A 20,840-nucleotide genomic window follows, 5' to 3' on the forward strand; every position below is an offset into this window, starting at 1 on the left:
AATTGACAAAATTTACAAAGTTGGCAAAAATGACCAAAATGACAAAAATGGCAAAAATGGAAAAAATGGCAAAAATGGCAAAAATTACAAAAATGACAAAAATGACAAAAATGACAAAAATGACAAAAAGACAAAAATGACAAAGGTGACAAAAGTGACAAAATTGACAAAACTGACAAAATTGACAAATTTGACAAAATTGACAAAATTGTCAAAATTGTCAAAATTAACAAAAATAACAAAATTAACAAAATTGACAAAATTGACACAATTTACTAAATTTACAAAATCAAAAATGGGACATGTTGCGAGAATGCCGGATGACTGTCCTGCAAAACAGGTGTTCGCCACGAATCCGGTAGGAACAAGACGAGCAGGGGCGCAACGAGCGAGGTGGTTAGACCAAGTGGAGCGTGATCTGGCGAACGTGGGGTGCCCGAGAAATTGGAGAACGGTTGCCATGGACCGAGTGAATTTTAGGAATTATGTTCGTCAAGTTATGTCGTAAGACGGAATACTATGTAAATAAAAATTAACAAAATCAAAAAAATTCTCAAAATTGATGAAATTTACAAAAATTGAGAAAATTAAAACGTAAATTTTTTTGTGGGGGCTTAATTTACTGATTTTTCTTATTAAACTGACCTGATATAATATAAAATATTTTCTAGGATTGAAAACGAGTTCAGAACCAATCAAAAAGCATTTTAATAACTATTGAAACAAGGATTTTTCTCGATGAAAGAAAAACAAGCATCATTTTTCCTTTAGAATCAATGTTCTTGATCCGATACTTTTATTGAGAGGCAAGAGAAAGGATTAATATTACGATGACATTCGTTTTGAACTTTACATTGATCTATTAGTAGTAATAGGTAAATAATACACACTACAGTGAAGCCTACACGCCTAGAAAGACATTAACTTACTAACAACATCCGAGTTTCTAAACTAGAAAACTTCTACACTTAAACGCTACACTCACACTGGCATTTTCTTTTTGGTTGTGATTTAGGAATTGGTGCGCCCAATTTTGCTTCTTCATTCTACAGTTCGCGTTGTTGTACATTTAGTTACCAAATTGCAGTATTTTGGTTCTGTTTCACGACTATGATTAGCAAAAATGGTTAATTTTTGGTTCGAGCTTTCGTTTTTTCTTGTTTGTAGAAAAAGAATCAAGAATATGTATAAAGTATTCTTTGTTCTAAGGGAGGTTAGTCTACATCTAGGGGTATTATAGGTTTGATTATTATTATTAATATTTATTAAAGACCCTTTAACAATTGTCATTCGGGTCAAAAATGATATAGGTTTGATGGGTTAACGAAAAATGGCAATCGCATGACTAGATTTGCACTTGTTTTATTCTGTTTATTAGAGAGGAAGTTTCGGGAATAAACTTCCAGAAGGAGCAATGAAATTATTGAAATGAAAAAGATTTAAGAAACTATTCCCCGACAAATTTGGCTTAATATTATGGCAAATTATGAACAAAGGAAATGCAACTTTTTTTTGTCGGATCCCTGCATCGATTTGGTTGAAAAAAGTAAACTTAAATTAAACTAAACTTAAAAATAATAAATCCTTCAAAAAAAAAATAACATGAATTCAAGTGACCGGAAACGTCGAAAAGGTGTTCCATGGCAACGAATTATCAACAAGTTTGACTGTGATAAACTTAAATCAATTTTTCTAATCCTAAATGCTATTAGAAGTGTGCTATTCGTGACGGTCCGTTTCCACAGACGACGATTTTCTAGTTAGTCAAATCCTCCAGCAGTTCCTCAGTGCTTCGATTAGCTTTCTTAAACTCCTCCATGTACTGTGCCGGGACAGTCCATTCCAGCAGCTCCTGGACATTCTGTTTCAGCCGGGCGGCCGGCTCGATCGTTTTGTCGTCACACACTGAGCGTCCTGCGCATTTCAACGAATCGACGAGCACATTATCGATCAACCGTTTGTCGAAACCCAAATCCTTCAACCGCTGATCGGTGGAAATTTTCTTCAGCAAAATGGCAACAAGGAATCTCATATGGGACAATGGCATCGGAGGTTCCACTCCACTGTTGGCCGCCTTAACCTAAAATATGTAAAACATTATTAATTAAAATCAATAAGAAATTTTCCACCAAAAAAACCTACATTCCGATCGATCAGCTCTTCCACCGTGGCCGGCTGGTTGTCGTCCGGTGAGCAGCTGGCCATGTGATTCTGGTGGTCCAGCTTCGTTTTGAAGAAGATGTTGCACGCCTTGCAGAGGTACGATTTGTCCTGGTTGTGGATAGAGAGCATGTGTTTTTTGAGGTGTGGCAACTGCGAAAAGCCGATTGCGCAGATCGGACACTCGAACGGCTTCTCGCCGGTGTGCTTCCGGATGTGCAGCTTCAGCACGCTGGAGTGGGCGAAGGCCTGCCAGCAGACCTGGAAATTTCAGCGTAAAAAAAACAATAGAGGTAAATATTGAATTTCACAGTAAAATTTGAGCATTGATTTTTCGATCGGAAAATGACTAAAGCAACAGAATATCAATCTGAGATTACAAGTTGAGGACTAGTCTGTAGGTAGAATTTTGATCATTTTCATGTTCATAACAAACCATTCCATAGATTTTTTTCGTAGTTTAATAATTTTATTTTGTAATTTTTCAAAATTTGAGCTTTGAAATTTAGAAAAATTATTTCAAAAGGGCGTCAAACATGGTCATCGTGGAAATTTGCGGCGAAGACGTTTTTACAACTCGCAGGATTGTAGGGTGCTATTAAACCCACACTGAACCCGGATGACACATTCGAGGAGGTGGATGAAAAAGTCGATCCTCGTGCCAAGCTGAAGCTGATATTGTTGGTGGATCCAATCTTGTACGTGCACATTGAAGATCAGGAAACCGCACGGTCGGCGTGGGAGAAACTGGAGAAGCCTTTCGAAAACAAGAGGCTGACAAGACAAGTCGGTTTGTTATACAAACTCATCAAATTCGACTTGGAATCCTGTGGCAGTATGGAAGAGTACGTGAACCAGGTGATCTCGACATCGACTCCCGGATGAATATTGGCCCTTGAAAATTCAGGCGTGGTTATTACAGGAGATTTGATAAAAACCAAGCTTCTCCAAGAGCAACCAATACCTAGCAACCAAAATCAACAAGCTTTCGCGACCAAACAACGGTTTGTGAAAAATAACAAGCCTTGGCAACAAGAACAGCAGTCGAAAAAGGAAACCCTTTTCCCGTCCAGTGGCCCGAAATGCCGGAAATGTTCTAAATTTGGACACATTGCAAGGGACTGCAGACAGCAGGAGAAAGGATAATGCTTATGATGCCTACTGTTTTCGGAAAATCATCATCACTTCTTAAAACAACAAGAAAGAATACCTTAACAGTCAATGACTATCTGCATGGTGACGACTATCATTGTTTGCCATCTCTATGACATCGAGATTCCTAACAATTTTTTCTCTGACAAGCTGCCTGTTTAATTTTCACCTTTTTGGAGGGTACTGACATTTAAAGGCTTTTATGTCTCCTCGATCTTCGCGCCAGTGATCAATCAGTCAGTAGTGAAGATGGATTCGGTCTCATCGAAAGCGAGCCGACGACGTTGCCTTCTGAGCCAAGCCTGATGGGATCATTTAAAAATCGAAGCGCAAGCAAAGGGCGTTTGGAGACCTTTTCGGCAGCAGCAGAAAAATACATCCTGAAGACGGAAGGAACTTTTTACTGCCACATCGATGTGTACGCATCATGCAACTGGTCTCAGATGAGTCCAGATGAGTCTCAGATGAGTCCAGTGAATTTCGGTTGGAGATGCTTGAAAACGACTGAAATAGTTCACAGCTGCACTGATGTCTCGTCGAAACGGTTAGATAGGTCAGACAGCCAATGAGTTCCTTGTAGGGTTTCTTGGTTGTTTCAGCATTTCCATTGCATCCTAATTTCAAGTTTGCTTCCATCGGAGTTGACACGGGATTACATTCCAGCATTCCGAATCGCCTCAATAGATTGCTGATGTACTTCGGTTGACTGACTTTCATTTTTCCAGGTTCACGGTCTATCTTCAGCCCAAGAAATTGCTTTGTTTCACCCATGTCTTTCATTTCAAATCTCTTTGACAATTTCTTTTTCAATTTTTCCAGCTCAGCTACATCGTTGGATACCAATAGATCCACATAAAGGAGCAGATGAATGACATTTTTCCAGCTTCAAACTTGTATAGGCAGCTGTCCAGTTTCGACCTCTCGAATCCAAGTTCGAGAACGTAGGAGTTGAAGGCTTCATTTCAGCTTCTAGGCGCTTGCTTCAATCCGTAAAGAGATTTCTTGAGACGGCATACCAAGTTCCGGTCACCAGAATCATATCCTACAACGTCTCGTTGTAATCCAGATCCTTACGCTGCCAATAACCTCTCGCAACTAGTCGGGCCTTGTAACGTTCCACATCACCATTTGCATCTCGCTTCACGCAGAAAACCCATTTGCTGTCGATAACATTTCTGTTCTGCGGCCTCGGCACCAATTCCCAAGTTTCATTCCGCCGCAAAGATTCTAATTCGCTCTCGATTGCCGTTTTCCAAAATTTCCAGTCATCACGTTGTTTCAGACCCTCGATAGTTTTCGTTAAATCTTCCACAAAACTTTCAGCATTCAGTGCGTATTCAACCAACGCTTCAGCATGGCACGACATCTGATAATCCTGGAGCTTCTTCGTAGCACACGTTTTACGTTTCGGCCTTTCTGCTGTCACCGCTTCATTTGGCTGAGCATCCAATTCATCTTCTTCGACCAACGTATCAACAAAATTATTTTCAGGATCAACTTTCTCATCAGCAGGTTCTTCTAATTCAGTTGGCAACGGTACCTCCGTCACGGGTTCTGTGGTTTCCTCTTTCATCCATACTCTAGACCTCGGCTTCTCATCAAACATGACATCTCTTGAAACAAAGAGCTTCTTTTTCGTCGTGTTCCAAATGCGATAACCGTTAGTGGCGTAACCATCACATTCTTCTCGGCACTCGGATCAAGCTTATCTCGATGTTGCTTGGGAACGTGAGTATATGCAATACAACCAAAGAAGTTGTCCACATCCGGCATCCTCTGGTACCACATTCGCAATGCGGTTTTCATTTCTCGTAGTGCTGACGTCGGACTTCGGTTTCCAAGGTAGGCAGCGGTCAGCACAGCTTCACCCCACATTATTTTCGGCAATCCAGTGTCGAAAATCAGTGACATCGATTTATCCAGCAGCGTCCTATTCATCCGTTCTGCTACACCGTTTTGTTGTGGGGTGTAGGGAACGGTAAATTCGATTGAGATGCCTTCTTGACAACACATCTTCTGGAACTTGTTGCTAGCGTACTCACCGCCATTGTCGCACCTCACCCTGGCAATTTTCGATCCAAAATAGGCAGTCACTTTCGCTTGGTACACCAGGATTTTTCGAAAACATCGTCCTTCGCTTCCAACAGGTAAACCACCCTGAAGTGTGTGACATCATCCACAAACGACACAAAATATCGTTTTCGGTTCCATGTAATTGGATTGAATGGTCCACATACGTCCGTATGAACCAATTCCAACGGTCTTTTAGATTTCGGTTCTTCAACCTTGGCAAACGGTAATCGTGAGAATTTTTCCGGAAACGCAAGCTTCATAAACGGTGTCCAGTTTCGCTTTGGATATCGTCTCCTTCGAAATGACCATCTCGTTGGCCCACAGCTTCAGTAGATTCGCAACACCAAGGTGCCCAATTCGTCGATGCCACAAGCCAATATTTTCTGCTTTAGCCAACATTGCATTCGAATTCGGTTGCGGCATGTAGATGTCCAGGTTGTACAACGGTCGACCTCGCCTTCCGGTAGCAAACAAATTCCCGTTCTTCTCGATTTCGACCTTGCCATTGAAAAACGTCACCTTGAATCCTTCTTGTTCAACTCGTCGCACAGAAAATAAATTGCAACTGAGTTTCGGAACGTACAAAACCTCTTCCAGAACAGCTCTGTACCTGTCTTTTGTTGACAACGGTTTCCGCTCGCACAGTACCAGCATAATCCGCTTCCATGCACTGACCGCTTTTGGCAACGATAATTCGAGTCGGTTCCGATAACTTGTGCAATTCTTCAAAATAGGCCTCGGAGTTTAACATATGGTTCGTCGCTCCTGAGTCTACATACCAGTCGATTTTCGATTCTGCTTGCGCTTTCTTGACCAGTAGTGCTTCTTCGCCACTCGCTGCCAGAAAAGTAATATCCGTTTCAACACCAACGTGAGCTTTGCCTCTCTGCTTCCGACCAGCGTCTTTCTTGAAAACTGAACGCTCTTTCCAGTCAGCAGGTTTCTCCTTACAGTCAGCCCGCTTGTGTCCCGACTGACCACAGTTGTAGCATTTGAAGGTGAACTTTTTGCTTACAAATGCCGACACAGTTCCTCCAGATGCTTCGCCCATGTTCTTGTTGACACGCCTAGTCTCCTCGTCTAGCAAGCGTGTTCTAACGAATCCTAGGTTAAGTCTTGCGGGTTCCACAGTATCCAGGGCGGTCACCAATGCGTCGTAGGATGGAGGGAGAGTCAGCAGCAAATAACAAATAGCATCTTGTTCGTCGATTTTTGCTCCACTTGCCTTCAAATCTCGCAAAACCTTGTCGAATTCCAGTAGGTGGCTTTGGATCTCGACATCTTCATGTAGCTTCATCGTCAGCAGTTTCCTGCGGAGAAAAATTTAGCTGTCAAAACCTTCCCGTTGGAACGAGTTCTTCAGGGTGTCTCACATATCTTTTGCAGAACGCTTGTCCTTCACGTACTCAAGCTGGCTTTCGGCAATCCGATGAACAATCACCGATTTGCATTGACGATCTCGCTGCAACCTTTCAGCACGCTTACGGTTCCTCACTTGCACAACGTTCCACGCAGTCCATGAGACCCTTCTCGATGTTGGTCCCATCGAAAAGCCATTTTTTGGAATCTTCGCTTTCCATCATTATACCAGAACTCACAGGTCAGAGGCTGAGCGCATAACCTGATGAACGCAGCGATAAAAAGACGTCTAAAGTGTTTGGTAGTCTGGTAACAACTAAAGTTTCATTTTCTTAACATAACATTCTTCGTTAGTGATCAAGGCTAACTTGGTTATTGTAACAAAAACGAGGCGCATTTTCGTTTATTTTTTGAAAACCAAAACCGAGTTCGAGGAGCTGAAGGTGTTCAAGAATTTCCTCACTTTGGCGGAGCGTCAAACTGGTGCCAAGTTGAAGACAATCCGGTCGGATAACGGTAAGTAACACATCAAGAAAGGATTCCAGGATTTTTTTTTGCGTCAAGCCGGAATACGACACGAAACCACGTGTGATTATACGCCCGAACAAAATGGTCTCGCGGAACGTGCGAATAGGACAATTGTCGAAAAAGCAAAGTGCTTACTATTCGATGGCAAGCTGTCAAAAGGTTTCTGGCCGGAGGCGGTATCAACCGCGGTGTACCTGAAAACCCGCTCACCGACTCGTGGACACGGGTTAACTTGGAGCGTCAGTAAGCCAAACTTGCGGATTTTTGGAACCAAAGCGATGGTTCAAGTACCGCAGCAAAAACGGCGAAAGTAGGAACCCAAATCTCGTGAGTATATCCTGACGGGCTGGTCTGGTGGCGAAAGCGATGCTTCGAATGATACTCTGACTCCCTCCGCGACAAACTTTAAATCCGTCTTGGTCACAGACGTTGAGGCGCAGCGGTCGGGAGCACGCTTTACCAGTCAAAAGGAAGGGGAAAGGTAGCAGATATTTTCAAGCACATGAAACTGTCAAAGTTTGCGAAGAAATATCTGGTTTGGCAAGCCATCTGTACCTGTGGCTTGAAAAGCAGCATTTTCATTGCTTCCGGGACTGTCAACCAAGAAATTTACGTGAAAGAGTGTTTGAATAAACGTCTGCTGCCTTCCCTGAAGAAACACGGTTGTTCCGTACTGTTTTGGCCGGATTTGGCATCTTTCCATTACGGCCATGGAGTGGTACGTCACCAACAACGTGCAGGTAGTTCCCAAGGACAAGAACCCTCCCAACACGCCAGAGCTCCGCCCAATTGAGAAATTCTAGGCTATTGTCAAGCGGAACCTAAAGAAGACCAAAAAAAACTGCTAAGGACGAGCAGCAGTTCAAGGCAAACTGGCTTTCTGCGGCGAAGAAGTTGGACAAGGTGGCTGTACAAAATCTGATGGCAGGGGTTAAGCGTAAGGCCCGGCAATTCGGATTTGGAAAAGCGGAAGCCTAACTGAATATTTTTCCTTAATTTTATACTAATTAAACTTGAAAAAGAAATTTAATTTGATTTTTTAAATAAACTATTTCACCGATAAACACGCGTATTCCCTTGACCAAATTTTGACCGTATCACCCTTTATATGTACCCATCGGCAGCAGTTCAGGAGACGTGCTGGTGGCATGGGCTATCTTCCTTGTTTGGCAACCAAGATAGTATCGAAATACTTTGCGACAAACAAAGCTGTATAGCGGTAGCGAAGAACGGCGGCTACAACCCACGTACCAAACACATTTACATACGGCATCACTACATACGGTACATCCTGGAACGTGGTATCGTGAAGCTGGACTACATTGGAAATAGCCGACGGACTGACGAAACCTTTACAGAAGCAGAAGTTTGAAGCTAGTCGTAAATCAATGGGATCATCTGGGGCTTGAGGAGGCGTGTTGGAATCAAAGATTAGCAAGCCATGAATATTTAGTAAATAAGTTTTTCTTGTTAATAAATCAGTTTGTTAGTAACCACCATCAGACCAAGTAGTTCTTCTTAAGCTCTGCTGATAAGCACTCACCTGACACCGATAAGGTCTCTCCCCAGTATGAATTCGCTGATGCACCACGAGCTGTGATCGCTGCGAGAAAACAGCTCCACAAACCGCACATCCATGAGGTCGAATCATCTTATGAGTTCTCATATGCTGCGGCAGATGACCCTTGAACATTTTATTGCATATGTTACAATGGAAAGCCTTCAGATTGCCATGATAGCAGAGCAGATGCTTCTTCAGCGCATCCGGCCGGTAGAATCCTTTTCCGCAGATATGACACGTGTAATCCCGGATGTCCAGGTGACTCTTGAGGTGCATCTTCAGATTGGCGGCACAGGAAAACGCCGACGAGCAGTGGGCACATTTGTGCTTCCGGATTCCATTGTGCGTGGCAAGATGTTGAGTTAGCTGTGGAAAAAAAGGAGAAACAAAAATGAAAGTTTTCTTAAACCGTTAAAGTCAACCAACAATGATCAATCGTCGTTCAACTTCAGAGAAATGTCAATCGCGGAACCGTAACGACATCGGCTTTCCAATTATCCGGTTCTTGTCGAGCCGGAGCCTGCCGACATGAAAGGAAAAAGCTCTGTTTGCTATTCATATACCGGAGAAGCAAGTGGCACGACCATATCGAAGGCACACAGCAGAAACATACCAGAAGAAAAAAACACGCGAAATATGAAAAACTCGGAAAAGCCGGGCAGCGAGGAGAAAAACGAATGCAGCGAGAAAAAAAAAGTCCAAGAACAAAAAGCAATATTTGTGTAAGTAATCAATTTATCGTGTTTTTGATTACAACCCCCTCGTTACAAAACTGTGCCAGCCTTTGCAGAAGAAACAGAAGAAGGTAGCGAACTTCATCAAAAAATCACATGCTTGTACGAGCACGCCTCCTGGCTTCTGGCAGCGAAAGCTTCTTGAGCTTCTGTGTAAGGGATAAACCCGGCCGAAGAGGGAATATTCTAAATCAGAAACATGTTTGCGTTGCCTCCGATTTGCTTTTCGAGTGTGGGGGCGCAATGTTTTGGTGGCTCGAGAAACAGCACGATGTCTGTGATTTGAAGTGTAAGATGTTAATTATGGAATAACAATTTCTCCAAAAAAATTGCCCATAAAAATGGTGGAAATGCAATACTGCTCAGTTTAACGTCAATTACAGAGCATTTCAATCTTCGATGCGTTAAACAGCTATAACTCGAACTTTCGAGCCAGAATTTTGGAGCAGACTATGGAATATTTTAACAATTTTTAAAATAATCTTCCTTATTTAAAATCCGATGACAGTGATCTTAGGCCATTCGTTTTATTAAAAAATTTGATACGGAATCATTCTCATAGCTTGGTAATTAAAATAACACATAATTTTTTATGAAGAGATTAATCACCGTAATTTAAATTTGTTACTATGATTTATTGGCCTTAGCGGTGGAAAGTGATGTCCTTTTTAGTAGGGACATCTAAAGATTATGAAATTTATATATGGATAGAAGGTGGATGAAATGAAAGATGGTGAAAATGAGCGGGTAGAATTTGTATGGAAGCATTATCATCACATATCAAATTTTTGTTCCTCACGGGCCTACTACTATGAAGTCTTGGCCTACTAATGTGTGGTGGTAGATGCAACTCTATCTGTATCTACCACTTCATAGTAGTAGTAAATTTCATAATTTTTAGATATCCCTACTAAAAAGGACATCACTTTTCACCGTTAAGGCCGATAAATGAGACTAACAAATAACACATAATTTTAATCAGAAATATCGACTATTTGAGGCATTAGGCGTTTCAAATATTTTGTAATTTTCTCGAATAACTAGATTCGCTTGCACATTTTTCACCTGTCAATTTGTATAAAATCCTTTTCCCACCTTGTTTTGTATTTTCTTGAACCATTTGTTGGCATATGTTTGATGACAAATTTGCAATGTCACAAAATTTGCTCCATGAAATTCCGGCCACGATATCAAACTGCATTCCTTGGCGTTACCCGATGTTATGCTGACCAAATACCAAAGACCAAAGACCAAATAAGAATAAAAGCACGGTATTCCAAACGCAATATTTGAATATGTTAGAGTCAGTTTTACGAAAAAACGTAAGTAAACTCATAAAATTTCAATTCTAACACGCGCCGTATTTATAAAACTAAACAGTAAAAGTAAATTTTTTTAAAACCGTTAAATAAATATTCTAAAACTGGTGTTTGAAATGTCCTTTTTTTATTCAACCTATTCATAACTTCCACTTCCGACTCCGGCCAACACAATCCGCGAGCTCTTGTGGTAATCAATGTTGCTCTGTATAGATGTGGTTACTCGAAGAGATCATCTGGAACCATATGCCTGAAGGCCCATCAAGACGACTCTAACTCCGGCAGTCAGGTAACATTGCGGGGTACCCAAAAATCACGCTAGGATAAAGTTTCTCCGTTTTTTCACTAACAGCTTTCCTGGAACGCAAGTATGTTACTAAATAGTGGTTCCATAATTAAATTTAATGATACGTACTCAGCGATTTAAGCTTAAAAATGAATAATTTATGCAATTTTTCTTCGTAAACTTTCTGATTTCTCCTTAGCAGTTTGTTATGAAACCTGATAACTGTTTATTTTGCCACTGGTTACCATGATTGCCTAGGAACGTATTCAAGAGGCGTACAAATATGACGGTGAGAGAAATAAGCGAAATCGTAGACCGAAATTTTAGGTTGACGAAATTTTTGTGTGAAAACTCTAGCGCGAAAAGAAAATCGCAATATAAAATCAACATTTCAAAACAGAGCAAAACATTTTGAAAATAAAGGTTCTAATTTGCAAATTTAAAAATTAAGCCTTTAAGTTTTTGTTCCGTCTACACAATTGCCACGAGGATAGTAAAGTGTCACTTAATAAACCTTTAAAAAATACTCTTCAAAAGTTCTAACCTAAGCCATTTTCAAACTTCAAAAAGGTCCACTAAAATTTTGATTATTGAGTCAACCATGTTCAATTTACAATCAAATTTCAGGTTCGAATAACATTGCCTGACTCAATTTTCGAACATAAACTAGAAATTGTACAACGAATTTAAATTCAATTTGCTCAAACCCGAAGTAGGACGTGCAATTTTGAATACTGTCGACTCTTTACCGGTTTAACGCTCAAATTTCAAAATCATCGTTCATATCTTGACAGAGAAAAGATTATGAATAATCTCTTTCTTATCTTTAACATGTTTGCAGTTCATGGACAGATCCAAACTTCTGATAATTACTTTAGACACATCTGGCTAAGATATTCCTGCTAAGATTTTAAAAAGGATTCAGAACTAGATTATGACCTTGAAACTCCGGAAGATGATTCTTCTCTTTCCCTTCCAATTTTTTTTTGGACATGAATCATGTCATTATATTGCGGATAAATAGATAAAGTTAACATCCATAACAACCCCCGTAAATAAGATCAGTACACTGTCTAGCAGTTCCGTGTAGTTATTTTGATTCATTTTTTGCGAAATTATGACTTATTGAATTTTGCATTTTCTGAGAAATCCAATCCATACCATGCGACAGTTCGATCTGATTCTGATCATCGACAATAAACTCCTGATTTTAGGAAACATCACATAATCCGTATTTCTTCTCAAATTCACCATGAACTTCGACAACATCCCGAGTCAGAACTGAATCATCAGAGGGGACAGTCTCATGATATGGATCGGATTATTGCGGAAAGGTAAAATACAAAAAATCATAATTCAAAATAATTACACTTCATTGGTAGACAGTGTACTGATCCTATTTAAGGAGGATATTTTGAAAGCTAACTTTATCTTTCTGCTAAATAATGCCATATTTCATGTCCCCAAGAAAAAAAAATTGAAAGGGATTTTCTTTCTTAGCAATATCTTAGCCAGATGTGTCTTAAATGAAGTTTGGAACTGTCCATGAGCTGCAAACATGTGAAAAATACGAAGGATCTTAAAAATTTGAAATTTTTTCGAGTAGAATCAAAAGTCTTGAAAACTTTAGATAATCCAATTGAAACCATTCCGAACCGAATATTTCACACTATTTTGATAACAGGTACTCTAATCAGTCATTATTTTCAACAGTTTTGGTGTTTTCCACCCCAAAAATGTTTTTTTTTTTTCAATTTACTCATTTAGTGAGGAAAGCATTGAGTTGTGTTATGGTAAAATAAAAGGTAATTTTGTAAGTTCTATCAAATGATCAATATTTAAACTATTATTTTTGTGATATTAAATTCCTGAATAGAATAAACCTCAAAAATGTGTGTATGTATGCTTATAGGAATTTCTACCACTGTATTAGATTTTTTAGAGCATGTGTTGTATAGAATATTTTGATTATTATTATTATTTTTTTAATTTTGAAATTAAAAACCTTAAAACATCAAATTTTTTTTTTTCATTTTTAAGAATTTTATATTTTTGAACATTTAGAATTTTCATGTATTCTCATAACTCATAAAGTTTTAACTTTTTGAGATATTGTATTTCTTTTAAACATATCTGAGTTTTAAATTTTTAGAATTTTATAATTTGAGGTTTCAGCAATATTATCATTGTCACAATCATTCGGAGTGACGCACCTTTCACTAATAGCCATCTTGCCACTTGCCATCATTCACAACTTTGAATCACGGAAAGTGATCAAAGTAGTCATGGGTCTTTTGCAAACGAAAAATCAGAAGTAGAACAAGTGTGCCAGTGAATTGTGTGCCGAGGTAAAATTGTAAAACATTTATTCAAATTTTTTTTAAATCCTAATTTTTCCTAATTTAGTCAATAAGTTTAGCTAAAAGCAGTTAGTTTTAATTTACGGATTCAAAAGCGGTTATTTTTAAACTGACAAAATCATTTTGTGAAACATCCAAACACGATTTGAACGCTGTTTATGTGTTTTGATGAAAAATTTAGATATGAGCTAATTTTGTACAACCTTTCTTTTGACATTTTTCGAATAAGGTCTAAGTTTTGTTCAAATTTTGACTAAATTTAGTCCGGTTGTAGAAATGGAAAATTTGAAAACACACGCGTTAAGCTAAAAAAATTTGTCAAAAAAGCGCCCGGAATACATGCGTTAATAAATCTAGAAGGCTTCGGAAAAGAGAGTTGGAATACAAAATCTGTGAAAGCTTAAACTGAAATTCGTTTATTTTCATAATTTATACGAGAAAGGCAGAAATTTCAAAGGAAAACACGTTTTAGAACGAAAATGAATTCCAAATGCATTCTAATTGTGTTGCAAGGCCTCTATTTGATTATGCTATGATTATTTTATTATTGAATGTAGTGTCATCTTAAAACTAATACGTGCCAAAATGAAATAAAATCTGCTTTTAACAGATCTAGCTGGTAGTAATTGAGTGTTCAACTGATTATCGTGATTTTTATCCAACCGGTTTACCATATACAATTCTTATGTAGAACAATTAACATCAATAAATTATTGTTAACTCAGTTTACCTAAATGCCAGTAAAAAAAAGCGTTTTTGTAAAAAAAAAATTTTTTTTGATTACTTTATTGTAGTAAGAAGCTTAAACTTAACTGACTTGAACATTTCCATTGCAGGTTTTGAATTCATTCTTAAGTTTTGCAAATTTAAGTTGGGAAAATGCACCATTTCTCAGCTTCGATAGGCTATTTTATAGAAAAAAAATTCTAGAAATTCCAACTTTCTTAGTACCGATCTTGAAGCACAAGAATCCTCCTCGAAAAACATGCCTTCAAAGAGGAAAATTTTCAGCGGATTCTACGAATTATCATCGAAAAAGTCAAGTTTCCTAGTAAATTAACTAATTTTTCGTGATTGTGACGTCGTAGTCTGTTTCAATACTAGAGCAGGCTGTCTTAGCAATACCTTCTTTAAATATTCCTTAACGTTTAGGTCAATTCCAGAATTGACGTTATGTATTTTGGAGCTCAAGGATTTGAAATTTTTATAATCATGTTTTTTGTTGCGCTTAAATCAGGTTTTTATAATTTAACAATGTTTAATAGATTCAAATTTTTCCTAAATTTTGTTAAAAGATTTTTTAGGTTTAATTTTTATATTTGTTGACTATTAATTAGAAGCATTCGATAATTTTTACTCATGTTATATCTACATTACATGGATGGATATTTTAAATTATTTTGTTCTTTTCAGACTTTTTAAATTCAATAAAAATATGATTACTTTTTAGTTATAAAAATAACTAAGGTGATTGAAGTTTAGGAAAAATTGTGCTCCGGTGAAAACTTTCCTACAAGTTTTGTTTTGTGAAGAAATTTTAATTTTTATATTTATTTGGACAATTATTTAAACAATGTTGAGTGTCTGTGTTAGAATAAAGTAAAGAAGTGTTATTGAAATTAGAATGAGCGATGGGAAATTGTGGAAGCCTGAAATGAACATTAGCAAAGCTGCCTCCGGTGAGATCAATCCAATTTTCTAAATATTTTAACTTTACAAAATGTGTTGCGTTATCTGCGAGCATTTTAATTTGATGAAATGAATTTTGACATTGCTCATACTTTGTTTTATTGAGCTTTTTTTGAAGGTCCGCCCGGTATTTTTCGGATGGATAATAAAAGATTTCCTAGTTGAAAAAATCGAAATGAAATCTTGCTTTTGATTGGAGAATAAATTGATGAGTGAACAATTCAAATGTTTATACGCATTTTTCGATGTACATTCTCTAGATTGTTATCAAATAAAATGTTCGTTTGAGTTATTCTTGGAAGTCAATGAGTAGATGTAACACTTAGGTTCCTTTTTTCAAAGATTGCTTAGATAAACACAAATGTTATAATAAGTTCAGCGAAATATCTACAACTTGGTGAATTCGTTCCATTATTATTTTTTTTCTTTTCTCGTAAATTTCATCGATCTTTTTCATTGATAACAAATTTAAAATATATTAATTCTATTATTGAGGATGATTAGGGAGATGAGGTAAGATGTTAAAAATGTGTAAATTTGTAATAAACTATAGGGGAGAATGAGGATACTTGATCCCTAGGGATACTTGATTCCTTAGTTATATCTCGAAACTGGAATGTCTCACAAAGATCAAATGTTCTAGAAAAATGTGCCAAAATGAGCAAAATAACAATGCTTGTAGTTTAAAATTTTTTAACAAAATAATTGTTTGAGTAATTGAACTTTGTTTGAAAAATTTCACAAAATGTAACTTGAAGATCTTTTTTCATCACTTTAAAATGTTCCTTACATGGTAAAATTATGAAAAAAATATTTGTTCCAATGTATCAACCGTTCGAGCGTAAAATGAACTTCATAATGCCATACTTTCAAAGCAATGGAAAACTTTCAACTTTTTTCAGAAAAAGTTTTCTAAAATGTTGATTATGGGTACAATTGTTCCTCTAGAGTTGGGTACAATTGATCCCCCTTCCAAACAGCATATTCTTCTTCTGAATTGATCGTTATGAGTGCTGATTACGAAATTACTAATATTAATCCAAAAACTAATATTTATCAAACAATTGTCTGAAGAAAAGAGCAAAAATAATTAATTTTCTCTTAATTATAAAAAATAGCGCCTTTAAGTATGCAATATTATTAGCGTTGAGTCAAAGTTATAGAATTTTCTTCGTATGTCTGCTATAAATTGTGAAATGAGAACGAACATGACCAAAATAGTCAATTAACATTCTATCTTGGGGTTTTGTTTGATTTTTATACAAGGATTAGGGCTTCCTGAATAAAAGATCAAGTCTCCTTCAATAGGGGATCAAGTCTCCCCTAACTTCAGAAAAATAGCAATTTTTTTACTCCCACGAAAATGCTTCTAGTTCATCAACGGGTTCAAGTATCGATCTAATTTTTGGAGCATAGAAACTTGAAGTTACAAGCTGTCAGAAAATGTCAAAGACGGCGAGTTGCTAAATTTTTCCAGAAAGATATGGTGAAAATAAGAAAAGGGGATCAAGTATCCCCACTCTCCCCTACTCATATTTTCATAATAGCTTAACTCTATTATTGGGGATTCGTGGGGGGATTGGACAGGGCATCAAACGATCGGAAAACTGATGTATAATGGATTGTGGGTTCAAGCCAGCCGGAGTATCTCGGCAAATATGGAATTATGTGTAAGGTACCGAGGTACCTTTCCAGGATTTTTTATTTGTTTCGAACAGTTTGAAGTGAGGGAGATGATTCAAACCTGTCCCAAGCCAGTGGTAACGGACCCCTTGGTTGTGCTGCAATTATTGTTGATGAGTTAAGCATGAACAATATTTGAATGTGCGATCGAGACTTCCCGTACCGCCTCGGGTCGAAAGACCTATCAGCCACTGGTGGGTTCTTATACATACATACATACATACATAAAAATAACCTAGGTGATTGGTTATTTTTATATTCTTCTTGAACTCTTTAGATTTTTTATAATATGGAATGTTGGAGTGCTTCCTGCTAATTGGGTGTTTTGTATTTGAAACCCTAAATTCTGAGGGTTTTGGGACTTTAAAATTTGGAAATTTATGCGATTTGATTGTTGTTGTATTTATTTGCACGAGCTAATCCTTAAAAAACTTATTGAAACTCCACTCACCTGTCCCCCTCGGGCAAACGTCTTCGGACACATGCTACACTGGTACGGCTTCTCCCCGGTGTGAACCCGCATATGCAACCGCAACCGCTCCTTGATGGGGAAAGTTTTCCCGCACAAATCACAGGTATACAGCGTATCGGTCCCATGCTGGGAGGCGATGTGATTCTTGAGGCAGCCCGCCTGCCGAAACCGATTCGGACACTGGGGACATGCGTACGGCCGCTCGTCGTTGTGAATTCGCAAATGCTTGCGCAAATCATTGGCGCCCATAAAGTGTTTGTCGCACACCTGACAGATGTACTTTTTGCGTTCCTTCTTTTTCGATGAGGACGATTGTTTGGTTGAGCTTGGAGAAGATGAATCGGAAATGGATCCGCCGGAAGCAAGGGTAAGGTTCGGATCATTATCGACAGCCAGGATGATGTAGCCGTTTTCGAGGTCCTCGACTTCGGCCAGGATGGGTTGTTCCGGGAGGGCCGAGAGATCGAAGATGGCTGCCGGAGTCTCGTCGTTGCTGGTTGAGTCGAGTTCGTTGAGTTGGAAAATTTTTGCGGGTTCGTCGCGCGGAATCTCCTCCTCCGGCATGAGAGGTACGTTATTGTTGTTGCTTTCCTTCTTTACCGAAGAAGGTGGTGCTTTGGGTTTTCGTTTGGCCGGGGGTTTTCTGACGGTTGCTACTGGAGCAGCAGCAGCAGTTGAGGATTTACTTTGGCGAGTACGTTTCATTTTGAGAGGAGTTTGGTTGTTAGTTTTGGTATTGTGAGCAAACCGCCTTTTTTGTTTTGTTTGCAAAAAGTTGTTATAAATGCACGTTTTTTTCAACTACTACGCGAGAGCCTACTTAGGTTTAACTAGATTATCACTTATGGCACCCCAAATTCTTTGGTTGACTGTATCGAACGAAGATTTTCTGCAGCTATGGCATGCTTTAATCCGATTTTTTTTTGTTAGTGGAAAAAGTTTCGTGTTAGTAAACCACCACCAGATAGCGTTAAATCACTTTGTCACTACATTACACTACATTTTCATCCAGCTGCGAACCACCGACTGACGGACTGGTCGAGTCCTTAGTCTGCTCTACATTTGGCCTCTAGATGTTTGACCCGTCCATATCTCCAGATATGTGTTATACTTTTTGTTCACGTTTGAGCGTATCGAGCGATCAAGCAAATCCAGAGAAAAAGAGTACTATTATGCATAAACACACACTCGCCGTTGTCGTCTTCTTGCTCCGATTTTGTATATTGTAATATTCATTCGTTTTCTTGTTCTTTTCACTCGCCGTTGCTTGCTGGTGGTCGTCGAGTTCAAAAGAGTTTAAATTGAAATTCTAATGAGTTCTTTTCATCAGGCCACGAACGCTGTGCTTCTAGCTTTGTCGTTGTTTGTTGCCGGCTACGAATGACTACGATTGGTGACTTCCTGGGCACTTCTGCTGGGGTCAACCCGAGCTGACACCGAGTGATGAACCTGAAATCAAACAACAACACAAAAATGGGGTTCGTTTATTAGATGCGCACTACTTATTGATGTCGAAACGTGAGAAATTCCACGAACACAAATTTGGAGCTCTAAATATTAATCATCCAACCGTTTTTGTTTGCATTCGACTACAGGAGGTGGTAAGTTCTTCTCTGTTTACTGTAGAAAAAAGTCCAGACTTGGCCTATCGCCATGTGTGACGACATCAAGATAAGCTGAGTAAACAAACTTAAACCCGAACTCGAACGACTCTTGGTGCTGCCGCTGCTGCTGATAAAGCTCGACTCGCGACTCGAATGCCGCCTACTTTGATGAAGAACCACACTCACCTAGTGCCTATAGAGCACAAACAAGCAAGCGGCACGACCGACTGCTCCGCGACTAATGAATCCGAAACGAACCCTATTTTCAATTTCGAAACTACTGAGGACCAGGAGCAGCAGCGACGAAACCGAGAGAACTATTTCTCCAAAGCGAGCCCTCCACGGGCAGGGAAAAACTTCAACTCAGGACCAAGTGGGAAACCTCCTAATTTCTTTTAGACGTAGAGAGCACACACCAGGAAAAAAATACAAACCCTGCATTCTAGCTAGCTAGGGTTCTGCTGGTTCAATCCTCCGAGACGACGACGAGGGCATATTGTACCCATGTGCGACGATGCAACATAACAGTGAAATGCAACCCCTCGATCTATCCCGGTTTTTGAAAGCGAGGCGGCAATGTGACACGCTCGCTCACATTTTTTTTTGCTATTCCTTTCAATATTCCATATACCCAACGTTCTTATTGTAGGCATACATACGTACGTACGTGTATGATAAATATGCGATTTAAGCCGCGTGTGCGGGTCTCTTCCTATGTATTTAGGTCCTACGTAGGTAATTGCGCCATGCTGGGTAGGACTTCCCCCTTCGACGACGAGAGAGCATATTAGTTTTATGCACATTTTAATGTTTACGATCATCGGCCGGCGCTCTACTCGGTCAGTAGCAACACAACATAGTCAGATAGGATCGGATTTTATTCCTATTTTGCAATTCGAACAGGGTTTCGATGCTGAGGAGGTGACGAACTGATTTTTTTCAGTTCTTTGCGGTACTGTAAGGGTTAAATTAAAACTTAAAATTCGTCCACTGTTCCGCAGTGTTCCCGAAAAATGATGCGTATCAATGTGAGGAGTTTTGTAGGGTTGCCAATCAATTTTCACTATGTAATTGTTGATCAATGGCCGGAAAAGAGGGTCGTCCATGCAAATTGTCCAACGGTTATGCATTATCGTTGTGAAATTTAAGAAAATCAAAGTGAAAATTGATACACAGAGGCAAGGTTGCCGAAATCACAGAAAAATCTTTAATTTCACAAAATTTTGAGCAAATTTGACTCACAGAATCTGTGTCACAGAACACAGAATTTTAGAAATAATCACATTTTTTCAGTTTCGTACTAGTGAACCTATAAGAGAAGCGACGTCTGATCCTTCTTGAAATAAAATTTGTGGCCACATCGCCGAAAGCTTCCACAAAAAACTTTGGAATTGGAATTTTGTGTTTTAGACGTCGCTTTTCATGACTTTTTAATAAAATCAGTGCTATTTGCTTCACAGAAAACCATCACAGAATCTTGTGTTAAATCACAGAAAGTCGGTTTTTTTCGCAAAAACACAGAATTTTTTTCGGCAACCTTGCACAGAGACAACATAACCGATTCTTACTAAACAAAATTTAGGCAATGCAGTCAAAAGGATTTAAATTTTGCTTTGTGACATAAGAGGTATCTCAGTATAAATGTTGTTATTTTTCTCAAGTTAAGTATTTTTTAGAATCTACTATTATTATAAGAGCAGGGTTTTGAAGTACCTATTGTTTATTAAGGCCCGTAACCGAATTATTAACTCAAATTGATCAATTTGTTACACCGCTTTGGAATCAGATTTGTTTTTGAAATAATATAAGTAAGCATAACATATCTGATGCTACTTCGTGAGATATGTAGAAAAAGCGATG

At 38.7% G+C, this 20,840-nt stretch overlaps 1 protein-coding gene across 6 annotated transcripts in view; it reads right to left on the reverse strand.

Annotated features, from left to right (window-relative positions):
* Nucleotides 1-817: 817 nt before the first annotated feature.
* Nucleotides 818-20,840, reverse strand: part of LOC129749003 (zinc finger protein 454-like) — a 57,494-nt gene continuing 37,471 nt past the window's right edge. For 4 of the 6 annotated variants that reach the window (XM_055743819.1, XM_055743818.1, XM_055743824.1 and 1 more), the window contains exons 2-5: nucleotides 17,356-18,825; nucleotides 8,816-9,199; nucleotides 2,143-2,421; nucleotides 818-2,080 (exon numbers count right to left, since the gene is read on the reverse strand). In XM_055743819.1, the coding sequence (XP_055599794.1) occupies nucleotides 1,757-2,080; nucleotides 2,143-2,421; nucleotides 8,816-9,199; nucleotides 17,356-18,081 (1,713 nt within the window). In that variant the 5' untranslated portion in view covers nucleotides 18,082-18,825 and the 3' untranslated portion in view covers nucleotides 818-1,756. Of the gene's footprint in view, nucleotides 2,081-2,142; nucleotides 2,422-8,815; nucleotides 9,200-17,355; nucleotides 18,826-18,946; nucleotides 19,109-19,166; nucleotides 19,222-20,840 lie in introns of those variants that run through there. The other 2 variants (XM_055743821.1, XM_055743823.1) reach the window with 2 other exon arrangements.

The sequence above is a fragment of the Uranotaenia lowii genome, chromosome 2 (genome assembly GCF_029784155.1).
Source record: "Uranotaenia lowii strain MFRU-FL chromosome 2, ASM2978415v1, whole genome shotgun sequence".
Lineage (NCBI taxonomy): Eukaryota > Metazoa > Arthropoda > Insecta > Diptera > Culicidae > Uranotaenia > Uranotaenia lowii.